Consider the following 18194-nt stretch of genomic DNA (forward strand, 5'->3'; position numbering starts at 1 on the left):
AAGTTCTAACTTCCTGACCCTATAATCTGGAAGTCCCACTCTATAATTTTGGAAGTCACAACTTATTACAGGTATTGTTTACCTTTAAAATAAAATGATAAATGGAATTTCCATGGGTCCTTTCATCATACATCTTATTCACAGTTTGCTAATGTGATATTGTTAATTACTGCTGTTAATCAATAAGGTACAAAGCAAACAAATAAAATACAGTACAACCTCACTATAACAGACTAATTGGGGCCCAGGCCAGTCCAAAAAAAAGCAAAAGTCCAATAAAAGCAACATCTGGACTTCCCCCTGCTAACCCAGACTTTTTCTGATATATCAGACATAAAGTCAGGATCGCACCAACTGACTGAAGCTGTACTTAGCGGACTTTTCCTGAAAAATTGGAGTGACGCTACGGCCACTCCAGATCGAGGTCACGCAGTAAGAACCGCTTCTGGCTTTATCGGACTTTTCCCGATATATTTATGAATTTAGTCCAGTCGGCTCCTCCAGTCCGATAAAAGAGAATTCTGGAATACTGAAGTCCGTTATATAGAGGCTTTACTGTATACTGTATGTAATTTTGACAGTAATTAGCATGGGCAAACTAAGAAACAAAGAAACACGTGGACTTTTTGAAAACCCCAAAATACTGCGAACCATACCGAGTTTTTGTATACAAACTTTGATCTTTGCTGAAAAACTGACAAGAGATACACATGCCAAAATTAACTGTCCGTAATCGAGTTCATACCGCCCCGGGTGGTAGTCAATGAATGCAGACAAAGCAAAAATCAATAATTAGCTGCCTTTGATGTACACGCAGGCTCAATATTACCTAATGAAATGGTCATTTTATACACAGCATGGTATGCCAAGCCATCTGATTTTAGATGTACGATCAAGATGTCGGAAGTCACTCGGACTTCGCTGATTATAAAATAAGATGCATGGCTGCATTTTTTTAATGCAACATACAGCTGTATGTCCACTAATGGAAACCCTGATGGATAGTCAGAAGTTTTAGCAGGACCTCTGGTTTACTATGAGGCTGTCCCAGGCTCATGTGTGGCATGCTTTACTGTAGTGCCATACCACAGCTATGCCACCTCTATCATGATACCCAAACCATACCTGTAGATTGTGACATGCCGCAACTGTCCTATTCTCCATGCCCTCTCCCTGGCCTGAGAGTCTGTGGATGGGTTCCAGTCAGGATCGAAGATCACTACACGATCAGCCCCTGTCAAGTTTACTCCAAGGCCACCAACTCGAGTCGTCAACAAGAATATGAAGTACGACATATCTTTATTAAATTTCTCAATAAGTGGCTGGCGGGAAGACACAGATGTCGCGCTGAAAATTAAATGTTAACATCAACTGAATATTCTCTACAGACCTGATGTCATCCTGGAAATTTAACGTTAAAAACAGATGAATATTCTCTACAGATAAGAATCCTGTTTTTCCTGTTCACCACTATTAATATGATTCCTGTACAGCTATTGTAGTATGAAGCTATTCCCTACATTTCTATTCATAACCTTCATCATCATCATAACTGTAATTCCCATTAAAAATGGGATGGGTTCATTTCCAGTGAGTGGGCCGTATCCATACTTTAAAATTCTGTATATGAGACTAATGGTTGGTCTGAGACAGAGCTGTGGTCTGTTGTTGTTGTTGTTATTATAGTATCATAATAACGGATGAATGAAACTGTGCCAGCAGAATGGAAAATGGCTGTGATTGTACCCCTGTACAAAAATAAAGGTGAGCGAAGTGAGTGCAAGAATTATTATCATGGCATAAGTTTTATTGAGTGTGGTAGGGAAGGTACATGGAAGACTTATTACCTGTATAGAGAAAGAACGAGAGATATCAAAAGTCCTTGTGAGTGATGAACAGGGTGGCTTTAGGAGTGGCAGAGGATGTGTGGATCAAATATTTGCAGTAAGACAGATAGTGAAGGCTTGTGAGAAGGGCTATAAGGTGTTTATGGCATTCATGGATCAGGAAAGAGTAAATGACAAAGTAGACAGAGATGGACTGTGGAAGGTTTTGTCCATGTACGGTGTAGAGGGTAAGCTGCTAGGTGCCGTCAAGAGTTGTTATGATGGTAGTGAAGCATGTGTAAGGGTAGCCTAAATGGGCATCTAAGTGAATGGTTCACGATCAGTGTAGGCATGCGACAAGGTTGTGATGTCCCCATGGTTGTTCAATATATACATGGATGGGGTGATGAGAGAAGTAAAAACACAAGTAATGAAGAGAGGGATGGCACTGGTAATGAATGGTGATGGATGGAATATCTCAAATTTGCTATATGCTGATGTTGTTGTACTACTTGCAAATACCATACTGTACAAAAACTTGGTAGCCTACTGCAGAGTTCTGCTAATGTCTGTGAGCACTGTGCCTTGTCAGTAAATGCAGAAATGAGAAGAGTGATGGTTACTGAGAGAGAAGGTGAATCCCAGTGTCATGTCACAGTGAATGGATGAGACTGGAACTGATGGGAGAGTTCAAATACCTTGGCACAGCGATAGAAAAGAGAGGAAAATGTCCAAAGGAAAAGGAAAGTAGAGTGACACAAGGAAGGAAAGTAGCTGGTGATATGAAGGCCTTGATGTGGAACAAAGGCTTGAGTGTTGCAGCTGCACAAGGCTTACATGAAGGAGAGTTAGTGCCAACTTTAACATATGGATGTGAGACTATGGTGTGGCATAAAAATGAAAAGTCAAGAGTAGGAACAGTGGAGAAACTGCTGAGGAATTTAAGTACAGAGAATGGATAGGCCATGAAATAATGTGATTCATGAAAGATGAGGAGAAAGGAGGTCTGTGGACACCCGAGTGGAAGAGAGTGTACTGAGATGGTATGGTCATTTGGAGAGAACGGATTACAATAGAGTGGTGAAAAAAGTATATCTCAGCAAATCTGAAGGAGGAGGGAGGCGAGGTAGGCCATGGAGAACATGGACGGATATGGTGGATAAGTGTGAGAGGAAGAGAGGTAGGGAAGTCGGTGAGGCTATGGGACTGACACGGAATCGGGCTGGCTGGATGAATATTGTGAGATGTGCATGATCAGGGATTAGGCACCCCATTTTAGTGTGACAGCGTCCGGACTGACTCTATCGGCTATGTTTATGTGAAACTACAGAATGTGGTGAATGTTTTTGGAGTATCAGACAGTGCCAGGATTTCGGGGGCTTGAATGATGAGTGATTGGAAGCGTGGCCCATTGGACTGGGCAAACTTAGGCTGTCTGAACACTGCCACTCCTCACCCTGCCCTAGGGTGGGAATGGAGGTCTGGATGATGATGATGATTATCATAATGAGCTGGTAACTGTCACTTATTTTAATTTGGTAGTGCTTTTATATGACTTTTAAAATGGTTACACTCCTAAATATACATGCAAGAATGTATGTATGTATCATCCAATCTTTTATTACCCCATCAGGAGTACTGAGGTCCAAGTCAAGTGTACATGGTCCAGATCACTGAGTTTCAAGAAACATTATGCAAGCAATAGCTCCCCCCCCCCCCCTCCTTCAGCTCCAGCTGGAGCACCTTAACCCACTGCTGTACCCCACTAGACATCCATTTGCTTGGCCTACATGGTTATCAGCAAACAGAATGATTTCTTAGGTTACTGGAAACCATTTTGCTTCTCACTCAAAGTGGAAACACCTGAAGGTAGTAATGCAGAGAGTAAGTGTATGGTGGGCACCCTACCAAGTACTACAACACACCTACCACTAATTACACTCCTACTTAGACTAAAAGTGCTTAGAGAGCAATGTGACACTGTGCCCTAAGAGTGACCTTGAGCCATGCCCTTGAACTATGATTCATCTATGCAAACATTTAATAACTTCTCATCCCTAAACATGATGTATGTGTATAGACTGATTAAAGTACTAATGAGATAATTCTGCACTCTGAACTCTGACCACTGACTGACCTGAACCAAACATGAATCACTTATGCCCAAACTCACTCACATTGGGCCAAATTTGATACACATTAGATCTTCCATTCATGAAATAATTTGTAATCACACATTTATAGATACAGGCATATAAGGTTAAAAACAAGTATTGGTGCACATGAGGTCCAATACCCACCATATACATTCGTTGGCTGGCGATCTATGGCATCCAACTAACAGTATAGTTACCAAACTGTATGCAGCACTATGAGATTACAGTCACTAATAAGGCATACCTTATGAGTGCAAGCTACAGCTCGGAATAAACCTATAACCCCCCCCCCAAAAAAAAAAGAAAGAAAATCCAGTTCCTACACACATCAGGGCACAACATGGCACTGATATCCCTGATCAATCATAATCCAAGAGCACTTGCCAATCTCTGTTTGCTATAGTCTCTAAGAAAAGACTAGTGGTGAACTGACCCATCCATCTTGAGGTAGGTGTGTTGTTCATCCATAAGGAAGCGCTCCAGGATGCACATCATTTGACGGGACTGAGTGAAGAGCAGAACACGGTGACCTTGGTGAGACCAAAGCCGCAACACTGACTGTAGCACGTGCATCTTCCCAGACCGTTTCCACCACCCATACCTCAGCTCTGGCTGTGGGGTTAAACTCATTTAAATTATCACAGCAAAACACCCCAAAACCATTAGCTAAATCTGTTTTCATTTTTGAAGGCTCTGACATGCTTGCATGCATTGGCCTTGGTCACATGATGACAGCTCTCCACACTGCTTGATCCATGGCAGCCCCCCTGTTCAATCCCTTAACCCTGAGGTCACACTTAATGACCTCTTCCCACATCTTTCTCGGTCTACCCCTCACAAACCCACCCCCAATATTAACGCTTCTCACTTTCTGCACCCAATTATCATCCCCCAAACTCTCCACATGCCCAAACCATCTCAATCTACCTCTCCTCATCACAACACCAATACACTCCAGTTCCATCCTACCTCTCAACTTTTCCATCGTAAACCTGCATGCAGGGACGCACTGCATATCCACCTAATCATTATCATTTCTGTGCATTTGAGCCTGTGAATATCCTCTTCCTTTACTGCTTGGGTTTCACTACCACATAGTATCACACTCCTAACACATGCTGCATACAAAGATCCCTAACACGCAGGGAGAGTCCTCTCAATGTCAGGAGAGGCAACAGCTCCCTGAACTTCTTCCAACCACTTCTCACCCTAGCCAAAGAGCTAGCTCCCGCCCCACCTCCAGCACATAACATGTCTCCCAAATAACAAAACTCTTCCACACACTTAAAAGACTCGCCAGCATGTTCAATCCTTTCACGCCGGACAATTTCCACCTGTTGTCTCCAACATGCCGGGCACACAGAGTCAGCACTATCTCACAGTCTACCTCTAATACCACTACCTCTCTTGTGCATCCATTTATCACAAACACTGCACAAGATGGAATTACTGTACTTCCCACGCCCTTGTGAAAAATTGCACATGGCCACTCTCCCTCTTCTCTGACAGTACCACCACCAACCCTAGATATCATCACTTTTGTTTTACAGTAATCTCTTGATGTAACAAACTGTGTGTGTGTGTGTGTGTGTGTGTGTGTGTGTGTGTGTGTGTGTGTGTGTGTGTGTGTGTGTGTGTCCAACTCTGGGCATAGGCTTCACAGCCTGCTTCCAGGGCCCAGTAGCCCTCCTTCATACCACACACCTCTACATGTCACCACTTTGGCACTAACACCCACCGTCCATATTGAATACATGCTAGGGCTGTCTCATATAATGCGGGGGTATTTTTAACACACGTCGGCGGGTCTTCTGGTAGATCAGTAAAGTCTGCTTTTATGAAATTCAAATCCTTAAACTGTTCAATTGGGGGGAAGGGTGGGTCGCTGTATCAGAAAGTTTGCTATATACGAGGGGTTCAGTATTTCCGAAGGATTACCAAACTCTGTTCACTATATACAGTAATGGGAGTCATTCAGTCCTATGTGCTCAAACATAACCTATATGAAGTTTGACATGGAGAATTCAATGGTTTATGAAGTTGTACATGTAAATACAATACTGTGTGAAATTGTAAATATAAGTACAATACCTATAATCTGAATACAGTACAGTGAGTCCTTGATATACAAAAGGGATAGGGACCAAAAAGACTTTCGTAATTCGAAATTTCGTATATCGGAACGATTTTCCCCATTAAAATACACATATAAATGGGGGGATGCATCCCAGGACCCCCTTGGACCCCCACCTAAACTTCACCCCCCCACCATTAAGAAGTAAGCTATACCTGTATACAATTGTAGAGAAGGTGGCCATATTCTTATACATCTCCTTTTTCTTCGTTACAGATCCAATGGTGGAAACAGCAAGGCCTAAAGCACGCCCAATCTCCGAGACTCCCTGCCCCTCCTCATGGGGTCTTATAATTTCCAGTTTCCTTTTCAGAATTAGAGTACGGTGCTGCTGCTTCTTTGCAGCTGGCTCCCCCAATGCTGGAGATGATGCAGGGCGCTTGGGAGGCATGGCGAAACAATACGAAAGGGTGAAGGGCTGTGAAAATATCCTCACATACAGCGAGACTGTGAGGAGAGGAGGGACGTGGACTCAACCGAGAAGTGCATGAAAATTTATTTACCAGAGAGGGGTTAGTTCGTTTTCTCTCGGCAAGCGAGTGAAGCGCTATGCACCGCGCCCATTTTGAATTTTTCATACAGTATTCCATTAACCCCTTCATAGTTGCCGACCCTGAACAACACTTCACTGTTTCGGTGTGAATGACGTTGAGATAGGGCATTATAAAAAACTGCGAACAATTACGGGAAGGGAACGAAAGTCACCGATGTGTTTACATGACCCTACTCTATCATCCCATCAGTCAGGCGTTCTCTTCACTCCACGCCTGTTTACATGCTTATGTTCCATGCACCCTAATTTTGAGTAAGTTTCTTTCAGCAAGAGAACAAAATTTACCACCCTCAAAATAGTCAGAAAAATACAGAAGACAAACTAGAGGAATATGAACTGAATTGGTATGGTTTTTAGGCTGTATGCTTACACGAAAGATTATAGATTTTACAATTTTAAGAGACGATATGGAACAAAAGTATTTGCTAATCAGAAAAAAATTACTCTTTCATCCCACATGTTCTCGTAGGTTAGCATTCAGCTCCACATTCTTCATTCGGTATCACTCTTCCCAATATATTTTGGACCGACTGAGCACAGTTATTTCTGCTCCTTAGAGCTAGTGTACATTTACTGCTCATTCTTTTGTTTGTTCTTATGTGTATGAGTGAAAGAGAGAGGACTGATACAAACAATAATGTATTCCATTATCGCTTTCATAGCTGCTGGCCCTGAACAGCGCCTTACTGTACTGGTGTCAGTGATGTTGAGTTAGGGTGAGCTAAAAAAAAAACTGCGAGCAATTATGGGAAGGAAATGAGGGTCACTGGTGTGTTTACACGACCCTACTCTACCACCTCAAGCAATCTGGCGTTCACAGTTCACTTCGTCCCAGATGTTTTCGGCCGATGTATACATGCTGATGTAACAGGCATCCTAATTTTATTAATTCTTACACAAATCATAGCAAATCACAGGATGGGTTTAGGGGAAAAAATAATAAAAAAAAAAGAAAAAAAGCCAGGTGTGCCAGACGAGTCTTTTCACATATGTAAGAAAAAGAAATTGATTTTAGAACTTTGAAAAAATGGTCCCAAGGCCGACCACGGGAGCATGTAAATATCTGAACCCACAGCCAATGAGGGGGCTAAAAATACGTTTTACTTTAACCTGCCCTGTCCCGACCACTTTTCCACCACTGACTCCCCCCAATCCCAACCATTTTTGGAATTTTTTTTTTTTGGCTCAAACCTCCGCTTTTGGTGAGAAACATCAAAAAATCATAGAGAAATCGCTCACCTGAGGTTTAAAATACTCGATACAGGTAGCAGTACCTCCTCACCTTACTGTGTTTTCTATCAGGCTGGCTGCACAGAAAATGAGTTCTATGGGAGGGTAACCATTCCATACCACTCATAAACAGTATTTATTTATTAATTTGGTACGAATTTATATGTAGTACGAGAGTATATTGGTTTTCACACAGTAATATAGGCAATATATGCATTGTTTCACTCACAAAACACATCAACGTACCTGACCTTTTTTGGCGACATTACCTAATCATCATTTCTGACTGTTTCTTCCTCTAATGCTATGTAAAGTTTGTCCTCCACATTGTCATCGATTGGGGAATCACTCTGGCCCTGAATTTCTTACAATGGCACGACATGTCTTTACTGGCCAGGTCACTGGTAACAGGTGAATTGCCGAGACAATGGTGTGTGTGTGTGTGTGTGTGGGGGGTCATTGGCCCTGCCTGGCATCTTGTAGATGGTGTCCCATGTATACATACCAAAAATCACTCGCGAAAATTGAAAATTGTGCAAATTAGGGACCTTGCAATTGATTCGCGTTTATGTACGTCAATGGGACTGGCAGTGACAAAATGTGTGGATGTTCATTCACATCAACGGGACCTGGTGGGTTAAGCAGTAAAAGCATCTTACCAAATCAGTTCTTCCTGATAGTCTGTTATATTTTTTGATTATTTCTGGGTTGGTAAATACAGTAAACGTTTCTTATTAAATCTGTTTCCTCGTCATTTTTAGCTGTTCTGGTGTGACAACTCTTGTTTATTTTGTTAACATAATGGCAGAAAGGACTATTCTTCCCTAAGTGTTTAACTAAACCTGGCCTAGCCAAGCTTATCTGTACCTAATAATTTTAACCTAAACTAACCTCCAGTTGGGAAATTGGGAAACGATATCCACCTTTGAGCACGCTGAGTTCCTTCCACTGCACTGGAAATGATCGTAGGGGAAAGTAACGATAATAACAGGGAGGAAATTTTTCAGCAAGAAAAAGTAATTTGCAAAACTGAAAGTTGTCAGAAAATTACAGAAACAAGCTGGAGGATTATGCATTGAATTGATAAGGTCTTTCTGCTCCTTCATGTGTACAATGAAAGACACAAGTATCTTCCCAAAGTCTGATGAATATAGCGTGGAAAAATTGAACCATTCGAAACACGCACTAGTAGAAACAGGGTTTTCATTGTATTTTGCCTGGTGTAAATTTTCTTCAGACTGAACTGGGAAGATAGTTGTGTCTTTCATTGTACATTTACCGGTAAATAAATCAATCTAACTACTGTATTTCCAATTTCCTCTCAAGAGTGACAGTATGATGCTGTTTCTTCTTTGCACCTGGTTCCCCGGATGCTGGAGATGATGCAGGGCGCTGGGGAGGCATGGTGAAAATACGAAAAGGCGAAGAACAGCGAAAAACGGCGTAACTTACAGCGAAGCTTAGAGGAGAGGACAGACGTGATTCGACTAGGAAGCGTGCGAAAATGTGTTTACCAGAGAGGGGTTTGTTCATTTTCTCGCCGCAAGTGAGCGCGGCGCTGTGCAGCGTGCCCATTTTGGATTTTTTGTATTTCCTCTCGTATTGTTTTTTGTACCATCGAGACAGATACTTTCGTACTGTGGAATATGTCCTACATTTATCGCTTTCGTACCATTGGAAATTCGTACTTCAAGTTTTCATATTTCAAGGACTCACTGTATAATGCAGTAGTTACAGTGCACGTACTGTGCCAGGAAGGGATGCTGTTGAAGTACACTTACTGTGCCAGGAAGGGATGCTGTTGAAGTACACTTACTGTGCCAGGAAGGGATGCTGTTGAAGTACACTTACTGTGCAAGGAAGGGATGCTGTTGAAGTACACTTACTGTGCCAGGAAGGGATGCTGTTGAAGTACTCTTACTGTGACAGGAAGGGATGCTGTTGAAGTACACTTACTGTGCCAGGAAGGGATGCTGTTGAAGTACACTTACTGTGCCAGGAAGGGATGCTGTTGAAGTACAATTACTGTGCCAGGAAGGGATGCTGTTGAAGTACACTTTCTGTGTCAGGAAGGGATGCTGTTGTCACTGTGGACTAATTCACTAACTTCCCCCGCATTTAGTGGCCTTTGTTCGCAAAATCTGGAGGAAGTTCCCTGTCCCTGTCAAACTCCTCATTCAACAACCAGCTATACTGTAATGTTCTCTCTATGCATCTTTAATATCCCCACTGTTCACCACTACCCTTCCTTAAAAATAATGTTAACATACTTCTAATTCTATTCTAGTAGGTGGAGGAGAAAAAATACTACCTACATACTTCCCGTTCTGCATGACAACAAAGAGGGTAGAAGCAAAGATGCCCTTTTTGTGCTGATATGGGGATGTGGTTAGCTTATCACTCTGTGTCTGTGGTGTACGCAGCCGCATACTTTACCTCCTACAGAGCAAGAGGGAGGAGACTACTTAAAGGTTCCTTTCTCCTCTGAATTATGTACCAAGAGATAAAATAAACCTTGCCACAGAACTCCTAATCCAATATCCACATCTGATGTCGAGTTAGGTAAAATAAACCTTGCCACAGAACTCCTAATCCAATATCCACATCTGATGTCGAGTTAGGTTGATGACAATAAAACCAACAACAATAATGATAACTGATGATACAGATGGATGAGTGGAAGGATAGACAGACGGATGGATTATGATGGACTGATGGATGATAACAATCATTCCTTATCCACACTTGAGTAGAGGCTAACCAGCCACTCCTTGATTCCAAGCTTTCTCACTGCCCACTTCACCACCTTCCTTTGACAGAGTCCCTTGGAAGGTGGCGAAGTGGACAATGAGAAAGCTTGGGATAATAATGATCATTATCTTATCCACATTCAAGAGAGGCAAACCAGCCACTTCTCAATCCCAAGCTTTCTCATTGCCCACTTCACCACCTCCCTCTGACAGTCCCTAGGGAGATGGTGGAGTGGACAAGGAGAAAACTTGAGATCTAGAAGCAGCTGGTTTGAATGATTATGGCTATGTATGTAGGTGATCGCATCCAGGTGAGAGTGAATGGGGATTTGAATGATCAGGTTTCAGTGAATGCTGGTGTGATTCAGAGTTTAGTCTTGAGCTTCTTACTGTTTGTCATGGTGCTTGAAGTTCTTTCATGTGACCTCAGAAATAGAACCCCATGGGAGATGTTGCATACTGGTGCAGCAGAGAGGGAAAAGGGGGGTGGAGGAAAAATTTAGGATGTAGAGAGATGGTATGGGGGGCACAGGGGTCTGAGAATAAATGAGGATAAAACAAAACTGGTGATAACTAGGGCTGATGGCAGAACTGTCACAGTGGAGGTAATGTGGCCATGTGCAGATTGCTACAATGATGTAGGAAGTAACCCCATCTTGTGCAGCGTTTCTGCTAAGTGGGTGTGTAAGAGATGAAGTGACATCAGAGATACACTGTGAAATAATGCTAATTTTATGTGTGCGACATGTTGGAAAGAGCATGTAAAGTGTGACAGGTGTGAAATGACTTATCTTGCTGAAGTCTCTTAATTAAGTGTGTGGAGCTTTGTTATTTGGGGGACATGTTATGTGCTGGAGGTGGGGTTAGAACTAGCTCTGTGGCTAGGATAAGGAGTGGTTGGAGGAAGTCCAGGGAACTGTTGCCTCTCCTAACATTGAGAGGGTCCTCCCTTCTTGCTAAGGGATCTTTGTATGCAGAGTGTGCTAGGAGTGTTATGCTATATGGTAGTGAGACCTTGGCAGTAAAGGAAGAGGACATTTGTTGGCTCAAATGTAGAGAAATGAAAATGATTAGATGGATATGCAGTGCGTCCTTGAAAGCGAAGCCTGGGGGGGCTAGATTTATGACTACGAGTTGAGATGAGAGATGGGATTGAATCTATTTATGTTGTGATGAGGAAGGGTAGACTCAGATGGTTTAGGCATGATGAGATGACACCTGGGTGAAGAAGGTGAGAGGTGTGAATGTTGGGGGCAGGGTTGCGAGAAGCAGACGAAAAAATACCTGGGATTAGGTCATAGAGTGTGACCTTAGGTATAAAGTACTGAACAGGGAGGCTGCCAGAGATCAAGCAGCGTGAACAGCCACCATTAGGTGACCAAAGTCAACGCATGTATGCATACGGAAGCCTTAATAAATGATATGATCGATACGATACATGTATTTACTTACAATACTGTATTTCCTTATAAATAATACTTAACACAATATTATGAAAATGCATAAACAGGTCCTGATTCATGCTGTTATACAATGCCTTCCAGCCTCTCCTGCTATGAGAGTGCTTTGCCCCATTCTGTAATGCCATACCCCCAAATTCCAGGCCTGGCCTTAATACACGTACGGTACTTTTCACGGCATTCAGCAACTTCCCACTTACTCCATATTATCATTACTATTTAGGATGATTTTAATGTATATACTGTTGAATGGTCATTGCATTCTGCCAGGACTGATGATACCAGTCTAGAGTGCGGGCTGTTTGCAGAATTGTTTAATCTTATGCAGTTGGTAAAGCAACCAACCAGAATACCAGATAATCCTGACTGTAATGCCAATCTCCTGGATCCATTCCTGACAAATAATTCAGATCAACACAGGATAGATGTACTGTCACAACTCGGATCCTCTGACCACAATCTCATCAAAGCCTCATTAGTCAGCCCCCCCAAACCTCCCCGTTCTGAACCTGTCAGGGTGATCTGATGGCACTTTGGCTGGGCAAACTGGAATGGATTTAGAAATTATCTTGCTGACATTCCATGGCAGTCTCTCTTCTCTAGTGATGTCAGTTCTACCCAGTCCCACATTAATGACTTAATACTAACTGGTATGGATTTATTCATACCAAATCAATACACTAAAAGCTCAACTAACCGGCATCCGATGCATCGGCACATCCGTATAACCGGAATGCAAATTCGATCCGGCATGGGGTCGAAAATATTCCGGATACCGGTCGTCACTGATTCGTTGAAGGCGACACCTGCTTCGAGTCATTTTATTTAGCTCAGCTTTACTCATTTCAGACTAAGAAGTCGGATGAAAACTGAAAATTTTGAAACAGACTAGTATAAAAGATTTGTTCAAAAAAATTACAGAAAAGCATGGACAGAAAATTAATTTCTCCACTTCAGCTTCTGATCCTGTTCCTTCTATTTCTTCAGCTCCTGATCCTGTTCCTTCCACTTCTTCAGCTCCTGACCCAGTTCCTTCCACTTCTTCAGCTCCTGACCCAGTTCCTTCCACTTCAGCTCCTGACTCAGTTCCTTCCACTTCTTCAGCTTCTGACCTTGTTCCTTCCACTTCTCTTTCTCCACTGTCTGAATCCTCATCTCATGATCCTGATGATCCCCCTACAATCCTTGATTAGTTCAGTACAGTACAGGATAACGTAGTGTATGCAGTTACGCTTTCACAATTATTTTGGCCTGTTACATATGCTAAATTTTCTTTATATAATTTTTAGTAATGTTTGCTGGTTTGTGCTCAGTCCTGAACAATTTCTTTTGCTGTCTTTTTTGTGTATTGTAGTGTACCTGTACTGTGTCTTACCTGTACTGTATCTAATACTGAATATTGTACTTTATGAAATAAAGTCCCAAGTTTGGTCCTATTTCATTTGTTTGACCTCCCAGAAAATTTCTAAGAGTAACATTCGGTTACCTGGAATGGAAGAATCCCCATGCATTCCAGTTAATCGAGCTTTTGCTGTAGTTCACTAAAAGATCGAACTCTCCAAAGTTGTTTGATAGCAACTGTGCCAGAGCAACGGCCCAGAAGTCATTAGCATATAACTCTTACATAAAATAAAAAAAACTCTGAATCACTGTCAATTTAAAATTGCTAGAAACCATGCAAAAGCTATAACAAATCTCGCTAAATCAAACAATCTTCACAATCATCAAAACTACTGACAACAGAATATTCTGGTCAACCCTCAATTCTTTCATTAATAACCTTAACAAGTCATCATCCATTCTCCCACTAAAATGTTCAGATGGTAACATTACAAAAAACCCAGTGGCAAAGCGATTATCTTTGTCAGTATATTTGCCAGAAATTCTACCACAGAGTAAGTCAGCCAGAATATCCCAGTACTTGAACTTGACTCTCCAAAAATTGTTCCACTTAAAATACATATACATAAAATCCATCCAAGACAATTTACCAATCAACAAAGTTCCAGGCACAGACGGAATTCCTCCAATTGTTTTGAAGAAGTGTTCCCCAGAACTTGCCTCTGTTCTAGCTAAATTATTCAGAGTATGCATGCGTACTTCTTCATTCCCTAATTCATGGAAAGAAGCCAATATCCACCCAATTCCAAACAAAGGAAGTTCCTCTGACCCCTCACATCATCTTTTGGTAAAGTATTTGAAATTGTAATTAATAAGCACACAGTTAAACACCTTGAATCCAACAACTTAATTAGTGATAGACAATATGGTTTTTGCCACAAAAGATCCACCATTGACATATTCAATCTCCTGACTCATATCATCCATCAACCAACTGACCAACATTAAGAAACTCATGCAGTAGTCCTTGATATTTTTAAAGCTTTCGACAGAGTGTGGCATCGTTCCCTGCTATCCAAACTCCCTTGCTATGGACTAACATTTTTTTGTTCCACTGCATTCCTTACATCTCAGCAACAGAATAATAAGTGTAAAAGTAGATGATGCATATTCCAATTTTCACTCAATTAATGCCGGCGTGCCACAAGGATCAGTTCTGGCACCAACGCTATTCCTAGTTCATATTAATGATCTCTTATCTGTCACTCACAATCCCATCCATTCATATGCAGATGACTCAGCACTTCACAGTTCATTCACACTCAAACACCCATTTACAAAATTTAATATCTCTAACTCTCAACTCCATAAATCAAGACTTACCTGCGATGGGACAAAATAACCTGGTCTCACTTAATGCTAGTAAAACCAGATATATACAATTTACTAATAGACAGATATTGCCAGATTCGTATATTACCTTCAATGCCACTATTATTCTCATCTCCAGAAGTACTGAAATTCTCGGTGCTTCACCTAACAGTGCCCTCAGCGGGACCTCTCATGTCAGATCGCTTGCTAAACTGCCTCAAAGAAACTTGGATTATTGTACAGAGTCTGTAACTTCTTCACTGACGTGTAGTTAGCTATAATTTATAAGAGTCATGTGTGCTCTCAGCTTGAATATTGCTCACCCTTGTGGAATGAATGTGGAGAGGCAGCACTAAAACAGCTAGACAAAATTCAGAACAAAGATGTTGGAATTATTAATAACCCTATTAAGAGTAAACTACCTCCCTTACAAGTGAGAAGGAATGTTGCCTCCCTTGCATTGTTTTACAGATACTTTTATGGCAAATGCTCAGATGAAGCTGCGTCCACTGTGCCACCTCTCCATGCCCTCCCTTGTGCTACAAGGGCATCTGGTTGCACTTGTGACTGGAATGTCACCGATCCATATTGCAGAACTTCTGCCTATCAGAATACTTTTATTCCCCAAACTGCATCTCTCTAGAACTTGCTTCCCCAGAGTTGTTTCCCCCCAAACTTCAACCTACAACTGTTCAAGTCCAACTGTTACAGATAGTTTATGAATGGAGGATGCCAGTAATCTGGTAAATGGATTACACTCAACCCTCGGCTATCACGGGTTCCGCTAAAGCATATCTCGCTATCACGCCTATATAAAAAACTACTCGAATACCTTTATCACGCACTAAATGCCTGCTATCACGCACCGCAAATGTTCGAAAATTTCAAAGAGGCCAGGCTCCAGTGCTCCACCCAGCCAACAAAAGCTTCACTACGTGATTGGTCGCGTGACATCAGCGCCACCTGAGCACTGATTGGCCGCCTGACCGAGTCTCCTGCCCGCCAAATCATTCAAGTGTGCGCCCTCAGACCGTGAACAGTGATAGCGAGAACAATAACCTTTTTTATGATATGACCATGGCCAACGTACCCCCTCCCCGTCCCCCTACCATCACCCAACATAATGCTGTGGCACCTGGCAGGGAAATAAAGAAGAGGAAGAACCTATGTTATGCAGATAAACTGGAAATGTGAAACTTATAAAGAATGGTGAGACCAAGCGAAGTGTGGGGAAGAAACATAACATCAATGAATCAACTGTGAGGGGTATTTATAAGAATCGTGATCACATCATAAAACATGCTCATTTCTAGACTATTATATATTATCATAAAACATGCTCATTTCTAGACTATTATATATTAATATGTGGTACAAAAAAGGTATCTTAAGGGTAAATATTGAGGTCATGGCACCAATTAGAATTATTACCATAAGTTCTTCAATTCGGCTATCATGGTTTCAGCTATAGCGCAGCCATAGCGGGACCAATTGGGAGTGATAGCCGAGGGTTGAGTGTATTATTATTATTTTTTTATTTATTTGTTTTTCCTTCTTTTGTTCTGTTACTTATAAAAAAAATAAATAATAAATACATACTGTATATATATGTATATACAGTACATATATTCTTAATACTGTCCACATTCCTCATCTATCCACCACTGTTATATGCTTTCTCCAAATCCATGAAGGCCACCTTCAACTTCTTTCCCTTCTCTAGAAACTTTTCCACTAAAGAGTTAAGGATGAATATCCGATCCACACAACCTCTTCCCTTCTGAAAATCTCACTGTTCTCCACCAAGTAAGTCTCTGTTATTTCCCTAACTGGAGGTGGGGGGGGAGAGGGAGAGGGAGGCCAAGGATGAGATGGAGGGATGGAGTGGAGAGGTTTATGAGAGACAGAGGCATGAGTTGGAAGCAGGGCAGTAAAATGGCAGGGGCAGGGTGACATGGAGGTGATTTGTTTGTGGTCACCCCTTACAGGATTAAGATGTCTGGCAATAGATAGACAGATTTTCCTAACTCTGTCAAAAAGTATCCTACCATACACATTTCCTAATTCACTAAGAAGACAAATGCCCCTGTGGTTGCCACAAACATTTTTCCCCTTTTTCCTTCGTACAGGGGAATAATCACACCTGGCTTCCAATAACTCCGAGACTCAACCTTCCTCTCAGGCCAATCTGCACATCTTCCATATCCATGCTACTACTATCTCTCCCCCATGTTTCAGCATTTCACCACACACTCCACCAATTCCTGGGACTTTCTCCATTTTGACTTTCATCATTCCTTCCACAATTCCATCCTACTGATTTCTTCCTCTCTTCTCACCTCCCTCCTTCTCCCAGCCATTCCCCAGTCACTTATCCTCACATCACTTTCAATCTCTATGTTTAATAGTTCTTGAAAGTGTTCTCTCCAACTGCTAACTTTTTCTCCCCTCACTATCAATCTACCATTTTTATATTTCACACCATGATTAACTTCCTTATCACTACCTTACTCTCTTTACCTCTTGCCAGAACATTTTCTTACATTCCCTTCACTTCCAAATTTCTCATCCACTCTCTTCCTACTCTCTCCTATTAATCTTTTCACCTCTCTCTTCCTCTCTACATATAAATCTCTCTCTTCTCTCTCTCAACTTCCTCTATGCCCCTTCTTCCCATCCACTCACTATATGCTTTCTTCTTGTCTCGCCTCTTCATTCCACCATGCTGTTTCTTGCACCCCCTTTCATCTTCTCCCCACCCCAAACACCACCTCACATGCTAATCTGGGGGGGTTATTGTATGTATTTAGCAGAAAATGTAAACAAAAATAATATATAAATTTCTCATTTCTATCTGTGTATAAGCATTCAGATGGAGGGAAAAAATACAGGTTAAATAATGTATGGCCCTTCTGTTAATCTGAGTTTCATAATTTGGCCCTACTTCTAAGAGTGGTTGAATAGTCCTGACATAGTGTGTGACCTTAGGGATATAGAACTCAAGAGGGAGGTTGTCAAAGATCCAGCAGCACAGAAAGCCACCAGTAGGTGACCAAGGCTGACACACTGACACACGCAAGTATGCTGGACCCTTTATAAACAAAACACAACAAAATGAAACAGTGGTGGAAAGCAATGCAGTATATCAAATCTGATACTGACATAGAGATTCCATATAAATCCTGATGGAATAAGCATTCATGTCATTGTGAATATAACATATTTACCTGCAATTGAGAGTTCCAACTATCATCAAAACTTCGTGGACCTCCAGTAAACAGGTCAGGATGGTTGCAAATTTTACGAAGGTTGATCAGACCCACAAACACCTGCAATGTAAAACAATAAAACATGTCAGACTCTCCTCCAATGC

At 41.7% G+C, this 18194-nt stretch overlaps 1 protein-coding gene across 1 annotated transcript in view; it reads right to left on the minus strand.

The window, feature by feature from the left end:
* LOC145411379 (DNA excision repair protein ERCC-6-like) overlaps nucleotides 1-18194 on the minus strand; it is a 101405-nt gene that overhangs the window by 14560 nt on the left and 68651 nt on the right. The window contains exons 10-12 of the mRNA XM_080281410.1: nucleotides 18049-18150; nucleotides 4416-4594; nucleotides 1126-1347 (exon numbers count right to left, since the gene is read on the minus strand). Of these exons, the coding sequence (XP_080137536.1) occupies nucleotides 1126-1347; nucleotides 4416-4594; nucleotides 18049-18150 (503 nt within the window). The remainder of the gene's footprint in view (nucleotides 1-1125; nucleotides 1348-4415; nucleotides 4595-18048; nucleotides 18151-18194) is intronic.

This window comes from Coenobita brevimanus, chromosome 89 (assembly GCF_032717465.1).
Source record: "Coenobita brevimanus isolate Jiangsu-jjx chromosome 89, ASM3271746v2, whole genome shotgun sequence".
In the NCBI taxonomy this organism is placed as follows: Eukaryota; Metazoa; Arthropoda; class Malacostraca; order Decapoda; family Coenobitidae; genus Coenobita; species Coenobita brevimanus.